The following is an 18,314-nucleotide window of genomic DNA, read 5'->3' as shown; positions in this document are numbered from 1 at the left end:
GGCTGACACATACTGATGTGCATTTTTCCCAAATGATTGGGATGAAACGCAGAACTGACGATAGAATCTATGTGACCGGTAAGTGTTCTTTAGTGTTTTATCTTTAGTGTTTTATCTTTAGTGTTTTATCTTTAGTGTTTTATCTTTAGTGTTTTATCTTTAGTTGTTTTATCTTTAGTGTTTTATCTTTAGTGTTTTATCTTTAGTGTTTTATCTTTAGTGTTTTATCTTTAGTGTTTTATCTTTAGTGTTTTATCTTTAGTGTTTTATCTTTAGTGTTTTATCTTTAGTTGTTTTATCTTTAGTGTTTTATCTTTAGTGTTTTATCTTTAGTGTTTTATCTTTAGTGTTTTATCTTTAGTGTTTTATCTTTAGTTGTTTTATCTTTAGTGTTTTATCTTTAGTTGTTTTATCTTTAGTGTTTTATTGCGGCCAGTGGGGGCAGTCGTAGTTCACTAACTCACATCAGTTTTCTGTTTGTTTGTCCGGTTTCTTGTTTTATTGGTGAGTTTTCCATCTCTGGTTGTGAGAGGATGAAGCTGCTTTTATTCTGAATATTAGTCTGAACATCCGTCTGTTGGATCCGGAGGACTGAAGTCCGTTCAGAGTAAAAGATAAGTTACATTTATGAAAGTAAGGTGTGTCTGGGGCGGTTTTAGGACCCGAGTGCAGCTCAGAACCAGCAGAACCAGCAGAACCAGCAGAACCAGTGAGACTCAGACCCAGCAGAACCAGCAGAACCAGTGAGACTCAGAACCAGCAGAACCAGCAGAACCAGCAGAACCAGCAGAACCAGTGAGACTCTAAACCCGGTCCTGTGAGTGTTTAAGAGCAACAACACAGTGGTGAATGTAAGTGATTCACACACTGGATAACTGGTTTATCAGGCTCTTCTGGGCTCGGTACCTGGTCATGAGGGCCCGAGCACTTACAGTGCAGGGCCGGGTCATTAGGGCCCGAGCACTTACAGTGCAGGGCCGGGTCATTAGGGCCCGAGCACTTACAGTGCAAAGGCCCTAATGTATCTGTAGGAATTATTTCTTTCTTTCTTTTTATTTTTATTCTTCTGACGAAAGGACGGCCTTTTTCCCCCCTAAACGTGCCCAAAAAGACACCAAATTCTACACCAAGCCAGGCCTGGCGATAAATTTGATATTTCATGGTTTGCATTAATGGGCGTGGCCTAACGGCTCAACAGCGCCCCCTAGAAAACTTTTTTCTGCTATAACTTTTGAATGGTTTGACATAGGAAGTCGTGGGTGGTGTCATGTCTGATATGCTTATGGGGGACGGTGGCCGTGAGTGCGAGGGCCCGTTCATCGCTGCTTGCAGCTTTAATTTATGCTTGTTTCTTCAGAGAACTAAAAGCCGTTTTGCTTTAAGATGGAATGATATTCTGCACCTGTATACTATAACTATAACTGTAACTATAACTATAACTGCTGTTCCTTGTGTTCAGACTAACTTGGGAAAAAAAGCTTTTAGTTTCTCTGAACCTTCTGCTTGGAATCTCCTCCAATCTGAACATACCTGAACTTATTTCACTTGAAGCCTTTCCAGAACCATGAAGTACTTTAACTAGTACTATAAGTGGTCTTATAACTCAGTGGTCCTCAACCTTTTTTCAGTGATGTTCCCCCCGTGAAATATTTTTTCAGCCAAGTTCCCCCTAACAGGACTAGAGGACTGGTACCTGGACCTGGTACCACTCCTCTAGTCCTGGTACCAGAACCACTACCTCCTAACAGAACTATATACCTGGACCTGGTACCACCTCTAGTCCTGGTACCAGAACCACTACCTCCTAACAGAACTATATACCTGGACCTGGTACCACCTCTAGTCCTGGTACCAGAACCACTACCTCCTAACAGAACTATATACCTGGACCTGGTACCACCTCTAGTCCTGGTACCAGAACCACTACCTCCTAACCAGCGCAAAGCACTTTTGGTTGTGAAAGAAAGACCTAGAACAGAGGGTGGCTCTGCGGTGGCTGCAGGTGCAGCGGTGCAGGTGGCTCTGCGGTGGCTTCAGGTGCAGCCAGTGCAGCGGTGCAGTCCCTCTCCTCCCACTCACTGTCACTGGTACAGCTGTTGGCAGCAGCTTCAATGTTTTGTGTCTGTTTCTCTTTTGCTTTAAAAAATGACCGTATATCCATCTTGGTCTTGACTTGGAGCTTTGTGTTGTGTTTTGACAGGAGCGCTGCTGGCTGTGCATTTGTAATTGGTGGGCAAAAATGCGGATGTTTACAACAACATAATGCATTGGTTCTGATCACCTGAGCGGTCCGCAGACCAGGGGGGTGGGACTGGATACTTTTCTTTTTCTTTAATTAAAATGACCCCGACATTCAGCCTTCATCTCAAATGTGGCTTACAATGTTGTGGAACAGAAACAGCAACCACAAATATTTATATATTTATAATCTTTTATTATGTTTATGCCAAGTAGTGGCATGACCATATTGCAATCGTCCAGAATGGCCCAAAGGGCAATGTTGCTAGCATTTTGCTAACAAGCTAAAGTCGCAAAAGTCCCACGTCACACCAGCGGGTGTACAGCATGACCCCGCTCTGATGTGGAAAAAAAAATCCCCAAAAAATAAAACACGCCTGAAAAAATGAGAAAAAACATGACGATGAAGGCGATATATTAGTATCTAGAAAAGGTTTCCCTTTTCTTATTATTTTTATTCCACACTCTTTTCATCCGTTAATACGGCCCGAACCGCAACGTGCACCCATACATGGCATACATCATTGGATGCGTCTCCATCGTGCCTCGATGGGCATTACTTTTCTCAGTCTAAAGTGTTACCGTGGCAACGCTAGATGCCAAAAAGCAAAAAAAAAAAGGCGAAAATTTGGACGCTTATTGCTCGGCCGAACTTTATCGTAGAGACATCGTTCAAACTTTCAAACACTCGGCCCGATTGGCACTAACGGACCGTACAAGCTCATTATGCTAATTATTACAGTTTTTGTGATATTGACCTTTCCTTTTTTTTTTTCCATTTAACTTTGGACGCTTGTTGCTAGGCAACAGATTATCATAGAGACATCATACAAATGTTCCCCGACTCGGCACGCTGCGGACTTCAACATATTAAAATCTCATGAAGCAGGGATTTTAGGAAAGTTTAATGTAAAATCCAGGCCAAATGGCCCCATTCATTCGGATGGGTTTTTTACCATGGTGAAAAAAAAACCTATCCGTTAACGTAGCCTGAACCGGAACATGCACGCATGCACGGCATACATCGTTAGATGTGTCTCCATCGTGCCTCAATGGGCATTACTTTTCTCAGTCAAAAGCGTTACCGTGGGGACGCTAGACGCCAAAAAGCGCGCCCCATTAATAGCTATTGGGAGCACAGGAATTAATGCAATACAACCGTAAACACCTCAAACTGACATAGAACCACCCCGAACACAAACACTACAGCCCCAAACCAAAGCAGCAAGAGGGGACGAATGGGCAGTAGGGCATGCCCATATCAAAATTTCCAGAAATGTTCTAGTTGTCATTACAATTTTTCAACTTTCGCCACCAGGGGGTGCTGCAGCCCCTGTCGCACCCCCACTTCCGGCACCTATGGGTACGCGTACCCCCATTTGAGAACCACTGCTATAACTGGTACTACAACTGGTACTACTGGTACTATAACTGGTACTATAACTGGTACTACAACTAGTAATATAACTGGTACTATTGGTACCATAACTGGAGAGATCCATCAGAACCATGGAGATCCATCAGAACCATGGAGATCCATCAGAACCATGGAGATCCATCAGCACCATGGAGATCCATCAGAACCTTGGAGATCCATCAGAACCATGGAGATCCATCAGAACCATGGAGATCCATCAGAACCATGGAGATCCATCAGCACCATGGAGAGATCCATCAGAACCATGGAGATCCATCAGAACCATGGAGATCCATCAGAACCATGGAGATCCATCAGAACCATGGAGAGATCCATCAGAACCATGGAGAGATCCATCAGCACCATGGAGAGATCCATCAGCACCATGGAGAGATCCATCAGCACCATGGAGAGATCCATCAGCACCATGGAGAGATCCATCAGCACCATGGAGAGATCCATCAGCACCATGGAGAGATCCATCAGCACCATGGAGATCCATCAGCACCATGGAGAGATCCATCAGCACCATGGAGATCCATCAGAACCATGGAGAGATCCATCAGAACAATGGAGATCCATCAGAACCATCATCTACCAACCCGCCCACTTCTCATTATTTTTATTTTTCTCCTCCCTGGCCCTGATACTCTTCCGTAATTATCCCGTTAGGCTAAAATGACCAAATATTCAGTTATAAAAGGAGTAACCCAGGGGTCATATTCAGGTTTCTAAAAACCAGAATATGAGCAAATTCTGGTTTTTCAAAGGGGTTATTGGTGTTTACATGGACGTGTAACCGGGTTATTGCTAATATTCCGGTTTTAAAAGGGTTATTGGTGTTTACATGGCCGTGTAACCGGGTTATTGCTAATATTCCGGTTTTAAAAGGGTTATTGGTGTTTACATGGCCGTGTAACCGGGTTATTGCTAATATTCCGGTTTTAAAAGGGTTATTGATGCTGGAAACACAGTCAGTGTTACCTGGCTGGAGCTTCTGGAAAAAACCTGGTGAAAAACCATCAGGTGATTCAGGAAGTGAATCAGCTCCAACAATCAGCTGGTCCTACAGTTACTGTAGTTTACTCCCCCACAAATCAGTCTGACCTATTTATAATATGTGTGTGTGTGTGTGTGTGTGTGTGTGTGTGTGTGTGTGTGTGTGTGTGTGTGTGTGTGTGTGTGTGTGTGTGTGTGTGTGTGTGTGTGTGCCAGGACTCCAGCAGTGGGCAGATTGAGAAGCAGCATGTTGTTGCGTCAGGGCAGATTAGTTTGGAAACCTGCAGAGACACAAACACACACACATTGTTGTTTCTGTTCCAAATCTGGTGTGTGTGTGTGTGTGTGTGTGTGTGTGTGTGTGTGTGTGTGTGTGTGTGTGTGTGTGTGTGTGTGTGTGTGTGTGTGTGTGTGTGTGTGTGTGTGTGTGTGTGTGTGTGTGTGTGTGTGTGTAGGCAGGTGTAATGAGCTCATCCTAACAACTTTATTCCTGCTCCAGCAGCTTTTACGTCATGCTTTAATGGAGATCAGCGTTACGGTCTGATGTCAGCTGGTCGGGATCGTGATCATATATGTGACTGAAAAAGAAAAAATACCCATAAAAATAGTTATGCATTTATTCAATGCCAAAACTTCATACAATGTACAAAGAAAGTGCATTTGTATATTTCCTCACTGCTGCTAGTCTGTAAATGTAAACTCTGCTGGATAAATTGAAGTGCATGAACAATAGTGCGGGGACAACCGCGTAAATCCATTATGTGTTGTAATAAAATATCCATATTTGCCGTCAGTTTATTGATTATTTATTGCGACAGAGAGTACAACAATATATTGCAATATCGATTTTTTTCCCCCACCACTAGTGCAAACATGACGGTTGTTGATACAGACCTTTTTTGGTTCAACCACCTTCAGGATCAAGAAGGGGGCGGGGCCTATCATGAAGGGGCGGAGTCTGTCCCCCTGCCATGGGGTAAACCTGGGCAGGTGCAAACACACTCAGTCCTGGACATGTTAAATCACGGCTGGGGATCTATTCAAATGTCAAGAATCGATTCAGATTCTTAAGATTGAGAATCGATTATCAAGATTCGATATTGATTTGGGTTAGTGTTATGCCAGTGGGGGCCTTGGGGGCCTATGGGGGGGTTACCTCATGGCAGTGGGGGGGGGGTGGCTGGGGGGGGCTCGGGCGGGGGGCGGTGGCTAGGGCCTCCCCTGACCGGGGGGTGCATGGGCGGGCGCGGCGGCCGGTGGCACCATTCCCAGGTGTCTATGTCTTATGTTGTCAGTATGAATGGAGGAATGTTGGACCGGTTCCCCCTCCGTCTGGGGGCTCCGGTGGCGCCGGGGGCGCCCGTGGAGGTACGGTGGGGCCCTGGCCCGGCTCGGAGGGCCGGCCCCCGTCTACTGGATGGCCGGTGGGGGAGCATGGGCGTCTTTCCAGGGCCGGCTCTACTGGTCCTGCCTCCTGGCTTCAGCCTCTGTTCCCCCTCCTTCCCCCCCTACACGATTCATACGCACACAGGCGAAGGGCGGGGGGTCCGGGTCGTGGGGGGGATTATCCCGCGTGGCCCGGCACTCCCCGCCTCACGGTTTTAATAACACTGTAGACACTGCACATTCAACACTTAATGATCAGAACATCTGGTTCCTCTTCAGGAAGCAGATGTTCTGACAGCTCCAGCAGGTCAGAACTGTCCTGCTGTTCCTCCTCACTGCTCCCATTCTGTCCCCCGTGATTCATGGACTCACCTGGGAGAGAATGTGTGTCCCCTGAGAAAAGTGACCTGATCACGGGACAAAGAAGTAACAACAGTAATTAATTAGACCGTATATGGGGGGTGTATGTGGAACCAGTAAGTGTGTAAATGGGGCAGCAGTGATCGAGTGAAGGATCCAGGGAAGGATCCAAGCAGGAGGACGAGAGTCAAGATTCAAACTAAACCAAAGAGGAGAAAACAAGACTGAACAAGAGAACTGATATTGAAACCTCAAGACTGTGACAGCACGACGGTGTGTATTTGATTTAGACAAAGTCAAGAGTTTTGGGATCCTGCTCATGAAGGAATAGTTTGGTAGACAAACTCTATTTCTACACAACTGCTAGTATATTCAATTCAGCTGTAAAAAGAATCCGTCTTCTCTCTCGTAGTTTACAGATGGACCAGTAAGGGAATCTGGTCCAGGTTCAGGGTCTGCCGGCTCAGCCGGGACCGACTACAGGACCTGGGGGGCCTGGAGGTCCAGGAGCTGAAGGAGGAACGGCGTCCGTCTCAGACATGACAACGTCCGTCTGAGACGCGACGGCAGTCAGAAGGACAAACAGCTTCTGTGTCAGATGGAGAACCAGGTGAATCGTTGTGAATGTGACTGAACTCCAACTCTGGAGTCACGGCCGCCTCTATTGAGAGAACTGAACCTTAATTGAACCTTAAAGAGCTGGTTTCTGTGTTCGGTTCACGTTTCTTCTTCCATTAGTTGAGCAGCAGTTGTTGAATGTTTGATGAGTCAGCACGCTGAGTAGGAAGTGATGTCACAGCTGTCTCCTCACTTTCCAGCGTTGATTTTTTGTAGTTCCTGCTTGTGCAGAGAGAAAGTGTTTGGGGACAGCGGTTGGCATAGCAAAGATAAAATGATGGGTTTGTTTGACTCCTAGTTTACCTGCTTACGGATGTAAGTACATACTAATACTAATGAAGTACAAGTGGATGAACGCTGCTGATCTCCACCTCAACTCCAGCCAGTCTGACAGCAGACTTAACCCTGATATGTGTCTTTAATTCAAGCCAGCTTCAGAGAAAAACATGCTGGAACACCTGGAGCGTATTCCAGCACCCAAATGGGCAAAAACCTGACAAGACCTCGTTAATTTCCAGTCTGTTTCACCAACATAATACTAAACAAGTTAGTCATATACTGACCAATCTTGCCTTGAACGTTTCTACGCTCTCTAGTGTTGCAGGGGTTTTGGTTCAGCAGCACCCAGCGTCTGCTGCACGTTATTTACCACTGAAATAGAAAGAAATTGTTGTTGAGTACAATAAAAAGTTCATAACATTTCTTCTGTGGTAATTTAGTACTAGAGCCACCAACTGTATTTCTTTTTATTTTTCAAACCAGTGCTGCTAAATTGTTCACATCCGTACAAACCCGAGAGGTGAGAAACTAAACATGAGAAAAGATATGAAACATCCAGAATGACATCTTCAATAAAGTAGGTACAAATAGAAATAGAAGTCGATTTGCTTTAAATTAAATCGTTTTTCATCTAATGTTTTGCACTGAAATTAATTACACACTACAGTTTGTCGAAATTAATAGGAGCAATATTATTTCTATCAAACAATTGTTAAAACACCATCATTCTGCACTGCACAGTGCATTATTAATAGGGTGGGAAACTATGAACATACAAATCCATTGTTTATAAAATCCCATGTTATGAAATTTTATGATTTGGTGTATTATAAAATAATGCAAATAATGTATAAAGCTAGATTAAAGTTACTACCTGTCTGTGTACAACGGTTTTACTCAATACATGAGTCAAAATATAATTTGCGTGATGTTTGTAAATTTGTTGTACAAAAAGCTAGAAAAGAGACGTAAGAGACGTTAAGAAAACTCAAATATCCTATCTCAAAAAATTAGAATATTCTGGGAATCTTAATCTTAAACTGTAAACCATAATCAGCAATATTAAAATAATAAAAAGGCTTGCAATATTTCAGTTGATTTGTAATGAATCCAGAATGGATGACATTTTAGTTTTTTTAATTGCATTACAGAAAATAAAGAACTTTATCACAATATTCTAATTTTCTGAGACAGTCCTGTATTTCCTGCATCAGTTCCACATCGACTGAATGAGGATCTTTTTCTTCCAAATGAACATCCACTTCATGGTGAGCACATCTCTGCAGATGTTCCAACTCCCGGTCCTCAGTGAAGAACTGTGCAGTCAGTGTTAATCTCTATTATGAGATCACAGATTATACCAACGGAGCTAAAACTCACACTTATACAACCTCCAACACACACTTATCTGTGGATTATAATCCCAATCCCCAAATCCCGCGTAGCTCCACCAATGGTGTCCCGGCAGATGCTGCACGGCCTGCTGGGTAACCGTTACAGCGGGTCGTGTTTGTGTTAATCCGTCACATTTCCTTACAGAGGAACATCTGTTTATCTCTGTGTGGACGGTTTCCAGTTCAGGCACAAACTCTGGTGCAGATTACGGTTTAACGGAGTTTAAAGTTTAGCTGCCAACAATCACAAAACAGTGTTATTGAGACAAACATCTAACAATTATTTTGCCACATATTTTGTTTAGTTTTATGAAGACATTTCTACAGGTGGGGGATTCCTTCCCCCTCGGTTTAACATAAAGTCTTTTATTTGAGTAATATTCAGGCCACGCTGGTGGTGAAAAAGCACTTACTCTTTTGGCCTGAAATGTTTTTTATTCAGTCAGAAATTTTGTTTGTTTTCTATGGAAATTTCCCCATTTGTATATCAATGCAACATGCTTCAATTAGGATTTTTACACATTTTTATTTATTTATTTTACCTTTATTTTACCAGGAAGTGCGGTGAGATAAAATCTCTTTTCGGTACGCAGGACAGAATAAAAAAACGTACAATCAAGACTTAATTAAATCATTTAGCTGCACCAGTACAAAAGCAAAAGCAGATAAAAAGATCTTACAAAAGCAGAGCATACAATTGAGACGTGAAATAAATTTAAGACTGGTTTGAGAACAGCAGTTACACTCTTCAGTTTGTCAGTAAAGTTTTAATTTGTTGAGGAACATAAAAAGTTGATGCTGTAGTGAATTTTGCAGATTGTTCCAGGGCTGAGGTCAGGGTTCCTCTGGAGAGGACGTGATGAGCGGGAGACACGAGGCAACAACGATATGAGCCTTTTAAATAAATAAAAGCCAGCGGTGTCGCCTTCTTCACCTTAGTGAAGAACACGAGAACAGATAACGATCACAGAGTTGGAATGAGATGTTCTACCATGCTTCTTTTAAGTAGCAGGTTATTGTTGTACGGCTTTCATTCTCCGTGGGCGGCGGCCTCGTTGTCTACAGAGAACTTTTTTTTTTTCTAATATTTTTTATCCCTGATTTTTTTCCCATTTTCATCACCCAGTGCTCCTACCTAAATGGTAAATGGCTTACACTTATATAGCGCTTTCCAGCTGTACTCCTACAGCCCCAAAGCGCTTTACACTGCACACACACACACACACACCGGTTGTGGGCGGAGCTGCCATACACAACGGCGCTGGCCTGACACACTGAGAGCAACCGGGGGATTCAGTGTCTTGCCCAAGGACACTTTGGTGGACACAGGAGGAACTAGGGTTGGAACCACCAACCTTCAGGTTCATGGAGGAACTAGGGCTCGAACCACTGACCTTCAGGTTCATGGGAGAACACTCTACCAACTGAGACCCGTTCCCCACCTAAGTGACAGTCCTGGGCATTGCTCCTTCTAAAATGTTGGTGTAACATATATTTTGTCTTGTATGCTTTAAGACTAATGCACAATCGTATTATTCAAGTGATCATTCCTATGCTGACAATTTATGTGGCCTTTTCCGGGGCGGGGAGAGCTCCTTTCACACAGTGCCTGTGGAAAGTGGAGCCAGGCATGATGTCAGAGTGCCATATACTTTGTCTGTTGTTCGAAGCCTTGCTGAACTATAAGATAGCGTGTTTCTAAACATCTTCAGCTCACTCAGGACTGACTGCTCCTCTGATCAGATGACTGTGTGACCCCATTCATGAATGCTTTCATTAAAACTCCAGAAAGACAGCTGACATGTCGTGACATTCTTTTTTGAACACTTTATTGAAAGAACAACCATTTTTGCCACCACAGCAGCTACTCTGCCGAGGTTCTAAGCGGCTTAGTCGGGCTGTGATGTCATCGCACTCCAGGCCACCGATTGGTGGAAGCGGAAATCAGCGCAAGAGAAACTCGCGGCTTCTTCATTTTATTCGACCAGCAATGGCAGCGCAGAAGAGTTTATCTTCTCTTAGAGATTTGTCAAAAAAACAATGAATAAACCCTTTCAAGTGCAGCAATAAAATATGTTGAGCCCAACATGTAGGATATGAAAGTGCATCGTCCGTGCAACTTAGTGAGATGATTTCATGGACATTGTCCTTCCTCTGCCGGTGCAGAGCAGTCGTTTGTCCTTCCCCTGCCGGTGCAGAGCAGTCGTTTGTCCTTCCCCTGCTGGTGCAGAGCAGTCGTTTGTCCTTCCCCTGCCGGTGCAGAGCAGTCGTTTGTCCTTCCCCTGCCGGTGCAGAGCAGTCGTTTGTCCTTCCTCTGCCGGTGCAGAGCAGTCGTTTGTCCTTCCCCTGCCGGTGCAGAGCAGTCGTTTGTCCTTCCCCTGCTGGTGCAGAGCCGTCGTACGCGGTCAGAGCCGGGGATGTAGGTCGCTGTGAGCCGTTAGCTCCGGAGATTCACCTTGAGAACAGAGAGGTCCTGGTGGAGCAGAGGAAGCTATTTAAAGACAGAAGTCAGAGTCTCTCCCGAGGTGACGGTTGGCCAGATCCAGCTCATCCCAGCTCCAGATGTGCACCGTGTAAACCTCACAAAACTGTCCATGAGAGGATTAAAGTGACACAAACAGCAGCTCTGCACCACGTCTCTGCTCCGGAGCAGGATCCGGGTTAAACTCCCACTTTCTGAAACCGAGACAGATGGTCATCAGGAATAAAAACTGCCGGCCACATTAACCCTGACAGAAGTGTCACATAACGGACACATTCGTGCTCTGAAGAGGCTGCAGGAGGAAAGACTGAGGGTCCGTCTCCACGGAGCAGAAACGCTGGTGTTTTCATGTGTTTTGGTCGTTAGTTTACACGAAAACGAAGCTCAAAGTCTCCAAAAACCATCATTTCTGAAAACTCCGGCCAAACGGGAGATTTTTAAAACCTCCGTCTTCACGTTTGCTTGTAAACGGAGAGAAACGGACATTTAGGCTTCAGGCTTCATAACGGACACATTCGTGCTCTGATGAAGCTGCAGGAGGAAAGACTGAGGCTCCGTCTCCACGGAGCAGAAACGCTGGTGTTTTCATCTTTCATCGTCTTTTTAACTAAAAAGTTACTTTTCATAGTAACGCATTACTTTTTGGTCTAAGTAACTGAGTTACTTTTTAATGAAGTAACTAGTAACGGTAACTAGTTACTATTTTTCAGTAACTAGCACACCACTGCTCATTCATCCCACATTGATTCCTGTAACGTTTCCATCACTCAGTGAAACGGAGCTTCACCATTTACCAGCAGGACGGAGCTGCAAGCATTCTTACTGGGTCAGATAAACACCCAACCCCCCCCTCGCCCCGACGCTCCACTCTCTCCACCGCCTTCCAGTCACTTACAGGACTCATCTTAGAATACCCTCCATCCAGAACTCGAATTGTAAAAACAATCAGGGGGGATGGTGGATTTGATCATATGGGGACAGATAATTTGTGCTGATTCCAAATAATATAATATATTACAAATAATAGCAGTGACCAAAACAGCTGCAGAAATACTGCAGGAATGACATAGCAGCAGTTAAATGCAGCCTTCTGTAAGCTTTAAATATCCACTGGGCTTACATCAAATACATCAAAACACAACAATAAAAAACACTTTTCTGAACTTATCAATATGACTCTGTCCTTCACAGGATAAGTAACATGGATCACTGCAAAAACTCAATGTTAACAAGAATATTTGTCTTATTTCTAGTTAAAATGTCTCATTTTAGTAAAAAAGTCTCATTACACTTAAAACAAGACTCATCACTGGAAAAAACAAGAATTTTCACCTGTTTCAAGTAGATTTTCACTTGAAATAAGTAGAAAAATCTGCCAGTGGAACAAGATTTTTTTGCTTGTAATGAGAAGATAAATCTTGTCCCACTGGCAGATTTTTCTACTTATTTCAAGTGAAAATTTACTTGAAACAGGTGAAAATTGTCAAATAAGTTATTTTTCTGGTGATGACTCTAAATGTTGAAATAGCAGTAAAACCACATTCATTGATGAAATGACATAAGGGATGGAAAGGAGGGATGGCAGTTTTACAGGGGGGATGATTTGGACCGTTTTTATTTCAGGGGGGATGATTTGGACCGTTTTTATTTCAGGGGGGATGATTTGGAACGTTTTTATTTAAGGGGGGATGATTTGGACCGTTTTTATTTCAGGGGGGGATGATTTGGACCGTTTTTATTTCAGGGGGGATGATTTGGACCGTTTTTATTTCAGGGGATGATTTGGACCGTTTTTATTTCAGGGGGGGATGATTTGGACCGTTTTTATTTCAGGGGGGTGATTTGGACCGTTTTTATTTCAGAGGGGGATGATTTGGACCGTTTTTATTTCAGGGGGGATGATTTGGACCGTTTTTATTTCAGGGGGGGATGATTTGGACCGTTTTTATTTCAGGGGGGATGATTTGGACCGTTTTTATTTAAGGGGGGGATGATTTGGACCGTTTTTATTTCAGAGGGGGATGATTTGGACCGTTTTTATTTCAGGGGGGATGATTTGGACCGTTTTTATTTCAGGGGGGGAAGATTTGGACCGTTTTTATTTCAGGGGGGATGATTTGGACCGTTTTTATTTCAGGGGGGATGATTTGGACCGTTTTTATTTCAGGGGGGTGATGATTTGGAGCGTTTTTATTTCAGGGGGGGAAGATTTGGACCGTTTTTATTTCAGGGGGGGATGATTTGGACCGTTTTTATTTCAGGGGGGATGATTTGGACCGTTTTTATTTCAGGGGGGTTGCCATCCCCCCTCATCCCGTCTCATCCCCCTCAACTCCAGTACTGCCTTCATCACTTCCAGGCTCTGCAGGTCCGGCACCAACGTCCGTATCAAACCCCCTCTGGACTCTGGACGGCTCTCCCTGCCAACACCAGATCTGCCAACACTGCAGACTGTTTTAGGTTTAAATCTGCTCATGCTTAGCCAACAGTTTTGATGTTATTCCCTTTTTATGTTGTTTTGCTCGTTTTATTCTGGGGGTCTTTATGCATGTTTTATGATGCTTCGTTTATAAGAGGTTATCTTTCTGTTTTCTATCCGTTATTGTAAAGCACTTTGTGAGTTCTATCTGTGAAAAGCACTCGTTAAAGGAGACCTACTCTGAAAAACAGGTTTTCTCTTGCTTTAACATATAAAGTGGTTTCCCCTCAGCAACTCAGAGAAGGAGGAAAGCAACCAAATTCTGCAGTGTCTGTACAGCCGCCCGGATGATCGTCCAGTTTTCATGTGGATCTACGAGACAATAAGATTCGGTGCATTTTCGTTACGTAACCAAAATGCAAACCACGGCTGTTGGGTTATTTTCGTGTTACCCTACATAGAATGAGAACACAGACACAATTTCAAAGTTTTTCAGCTTCTTGCAACAAGGGGAGTGAGCTTTCTCTACTCAACTCCGAATGAGCCTCTTCGCAGAGCTGGAATTTATTCAGTTACATGGGCGTATCCTTTTCACACATCATGAGTACATTTTTTACACAGGAGTTAGGCAAAAGTGCTGAGCTTGTTATTTCGCTGTTATTCCAGATAAGACCGAAACGATTACAAAAGGTCATACACTTCCTTTTGAGTTAAAATAGCTCCAAGCTTAGGGTCAAAAGCGGGTATAACAGAAGAACAGGATAATAAATGAGATGATTTTCTGACCCATGGAGAGTTGCTAATCCAGCTGGGAGGGCAGATTACTTCCTCATAGATAACAGGCTTCTCCATTCCATATCTTCATGTTTGTATAACTCAATTGTTATATCTGACCACGCCCCTGTTGGAAGTATGTTTCCAAAATTTTGGTAATTTGCGACCACCATGGCGGCTAAATGTCCAATTGCTCCAATTGCTTACGGAAGGTTTTGTCAACTTTGTTGCGGATCAGATAGACTTTTTTGTAAGTACAAATAGAACCCCAGGTATCTCTATGTCCACTCTCTGGGAAACCCTGGAGGCTTACATTAGAGGTGAAATTATCTCTTACAATGCACGTGTAAACAAGATGAAAAAAAATAGGTTAACTGTGTTGACGCGCTCTATTGCCCAACTGGATGACATTTATTCTGTTTCGTCTTCCCCGGATATCTATAAAGAACGTTTAGCTTTGCAGGCAGAATTCGACACAATACTAACAGATCAGGTTACAGAACTACTTTTCAAGTCTAGGAGCACCTATTACGAACAAGGAGATAAAGCCGGTAGATTGTTAGCTCACAAGTTGCGCTGTTCTTCATCGTCACATCAGAGTTTTACAAAAAGCTTTTTCCTAAATTAGCCCCTATTTTGTTAGACATGTACAATGAAGCATTTACAAATGGAACTTTCCCGCCAACTCTTACACAGGCAACCATTTCACTTATTCGGAAAAAAAACAAAGATCCTCTTGACTGTGCATCATACCGCCCAATTAGTTTATTAAATGTTGATTACAAAATTTTAGCTAAGCTCTTGGCAATTCGACTGGAAACTGTTCCCCCATCTATATCTCCCGATCAAATGGGATTTATCAAAAACAGACACTCATTTTACAATCTTCGACGACTATTCAACGTAATGTATAACCCTTCCACCACAGGCACCTCTGAGGCAGTTGTATCCTTGGATGCTGAAAAAGCTTTTGACCGCGTGGAATGAAAATATCTTTTTTACACCCTGCATAAATTTGGTTTTGGCTCCAAGTTCACTACCTGGCTCAAACTTTTATATTCATCCCCTCTGGCTAGTGTGAGGACTAATAGCACTCATTCAGGATATTTCCCTTTGCGACGTTCCACACGACAAGGCTGTCCTATAAGTCCTTTGTTATTTGCCCTCTCCATAGAACCTCTCGCGATCAAACTTCGCTCTAACCCTAGTATCCAGGGTATAATTAGATATGGACAGGAGCATAAATGTCTCTATATGCGGATGATTTACTATTATATATATCTGACCTTGCTGTCTCTATTCCAGCTGCTCTTGCCACTTTTGCATCATTCGGTTGCTTGTCAGGGTACAAACTTAATCTCAGTAAAAGTGAGCTGATGCCCCTCAATGAAGCTGCGAGGAGTTTTCCTGTACATCGTCTTCCATTCAGAGTCACTTATGGTAATTTTGTTTATCGTGGTATACAAGTTACTAATGAATTTGGAAACCTTTTTAAGGCCAACTTCAGTCCGCTCCTGACTCGCATTAAGGAAGATTTAGAACACTGGTCTCCACTGCACCTCTCATTAGCTGCGAGGATAAATTCTATCAAAATGAACACTCTCCCTAGATTTCTGTATCTCTTTCAGTGTCTGCCAATGTTTCTCTCAAATTAATTTTTTAAAAAGGTTGACAGTTTGATTTTATCATTTATATGGGACAAAAAGACTCCTAGAATTCGAAAACAGTTCTTGCAGAGACCCAAGTCTGACGGAGGCTTAGCACTACCGGATTTTAGGTCATATTATTGGGCCGCTAACCTTAGGATTATTCAGTACTGGATACGACACAAAGACTTATCTTCATCCCCAATTTGGCTGGAGATGGAGGCTGCATCGTCCTCACCGGCGTCACTTTCGTCCCTTGCTCATTCTCCCATTACAGGCCCTTTCTCTTCCTACACTAAAAATGTGTGTCAAATCAACATTGAGGATATGGAATCAATTTAGAAAACATTTTGGTTTTCAGGCAACTTCTTTCTTTGCTCCGGTAGCATCCAACCCGGCTTTTCTACCATCCATAGCTGATAGCTCCTTTTCTACATGGGCTAACCTTGGCATTAAGAGGCTTAAAGACCTTTATGTGGATAATATATTTGCTTCATTTGAACAATTATCAAATGGATTTGGTCTCCCCAGACACCATCGATTCGGGTACTTTCAATTACGCAGCTATGTTCGCAGTTTAGATCCCCGTTTTCCCACACTGCCTGAAAAAACAGTTTGATACCTTTCTCAATCCACTTCCTACTCTTAAAGGTACCCTAACAATAATTTATAGACAGATTTGCTCCTTACAAACTACCTCATTATACAATATTAAAGCTTCATGGGAGGAGGAGCTGGGTGAAGTTCTATCTGATGAAATATGGGAAGAGGCACTTAAAAAGGTGCACACTTCCTCTATCTGTGCCAGGCATAGCCTCATCAAATGTAAACTTATTCATAGGGCCCACTGGACCGGGATGAGACTCTCTAAGATTTATAAAGATGTGGACCCTAAATGTATGAGATGTGCCCAGTCCCCTGCTAATCACCTACATATGTTTTGGAGTTGCCCATCTTTAGCTGTTTTCTGGAAGGACATTTTTAACACGCTGTCAGAAATATGTAATATTCACATAGAACCAGATCACGTCATTGCACTGTTTGGGGTAGTTTCAGCCGAACCACAACTCTCCAGAGCAAGTAAGGACGTAATTGCCTTTGTTTCTCTATTGGCAAGACGTTTAATTTTACTTATGTGGAAATGTTCTGCAGCTCCTACTCACGTCTCCTGGATCGGATCTGTTTTACACTGTATAAAACTGGAAAAAATGAGATGCACATTGAATGGGTGTACAGACAAGTTCTACGCTACATGGGCCCCTTTTTTCTCCTATATTAAGAAGCTTGATTTCCCTGCGGTTCCATAGTGATGTTGTTTCTCCTAGTTGTGTGCGGGTATTTTTGTTTTTTATGTTTAGTATCTTATTTTTTTGTTTACATATGTATATGTTTTACTTGTTCTGTATTATCTGGTCGAACTGTAGGTATGTTAGTCAAGGCGTATTGTTGATTGTTTCTTTTTTTGTTTATGTGTGTGTGTTTTCTTTGTCTTTTTTTTGTTTTTTTTTGTTTGTGTTTTTTGTTAGGGCGGTTTTAAGCATTATAATTCATTCGTACGTTTATGTTATTAATGTTTGTTATGCCAAAAATTTAAATAAAAAAAAGATTAAAAAAAAAAAAAAACAGGTACAGGAAGTGTCCTGAAGATCAAACCTCATTTCAGTTCTATCTGCATTTTTCAGACTTTAAAGATATATATGCAATATAGGTCAAGGTCGGTCCAAAATCAACTATAAAAAATACTAAAGTTTTATTTTGTTTTGGAGGGAAACAGTGGCCTCCTAGTTGCAGTTTTGTCCTGATTTCGGACTTCCAGGTAGTTCTTCCTCTTGACAAGCTCCATAAATCCATTTCTAAAGCTTCTGGTTTGAGGTCGGAGCTGCTCCAGTTTAGGTTTTGAGGTTAAACATGACATAGTTTGCTCAGATAGAGCGTGTGGAGCACGTTGGAGGTCGTGCAGCCTCCAAGGAGACGCTGGCAGAGAGAATCAAACAGCTCCGTCAGGGGAGCTGTGTACGACGAGCTGCATCGGCCTAGTAAAGGTTTACACGCTATTTTTATCCAAGTGCATTTAGTGTAGAAATTTCAAAATGAATAACATACTTTTGAATGAAAACATTACAACATAACAATTGATTTTAAATACGATATTTACAATTCTATAAATATCTTGTAAAGTGTATCTCTAAAGTGTCTCTGGCCCCGTTTCCACGGAGCAAATGGTGGTATTTTCCTGCGTTTTGTTCGTTCGTTTACACAAAAACGAAGCTCAAAGTCTCCAAAAACCATAATTTCTGAAACT

General features: G+C 42.8%; 1 protein-coding gene across 5 annotated transcripts in view; it reads left to right on the top strand.

Moving 5' to 3' along the window:
- Window positions 1-18,314, top strand: part of znf385b (zinc finger protein 385B) — a 79,784-nt gene that overhangs the window by 2,034 nt on the left and 59,436 nt on the right. For 3 of the 5 annotated variants that reach the window (XM_061724246.1, XM_061724243.1, XM_061724242.1), the window contains exon 1: window positions 6-78. The exons of the other annotated variants lie outside the window; for them this stretch is intronic. In XM_061724246.1, the coding sequence (XP_061580230.1) occupies window positions 33-78 (46 nt within the window). In that variant the 5' untranslated portion in view covers window positions 6-32. Of the gene's footprint in view, window positions 1-5; window positions 79-18,314 lie in introns of those variants that run through there. 5 annotated transcript variants of the gene reach the window in all.

Source organism: Cololabis saira, chromosome 6 (genome assembly GCF_033807715.1).
Source record: "Cololabis saira isolate AMF1-May2022 chromosome 6, fColSai1.1, whole genome shotgun sequence".
Classification (NCBI taxonomy): Eukaryota; Metazoa; Chordata; class Actinopteri; order Beloniformes; family Belonidae; genus Cololabis; species Cololabis saira.
This window is presented reverse-complemented; position numbering and strand designations above follow the sequence as displayed.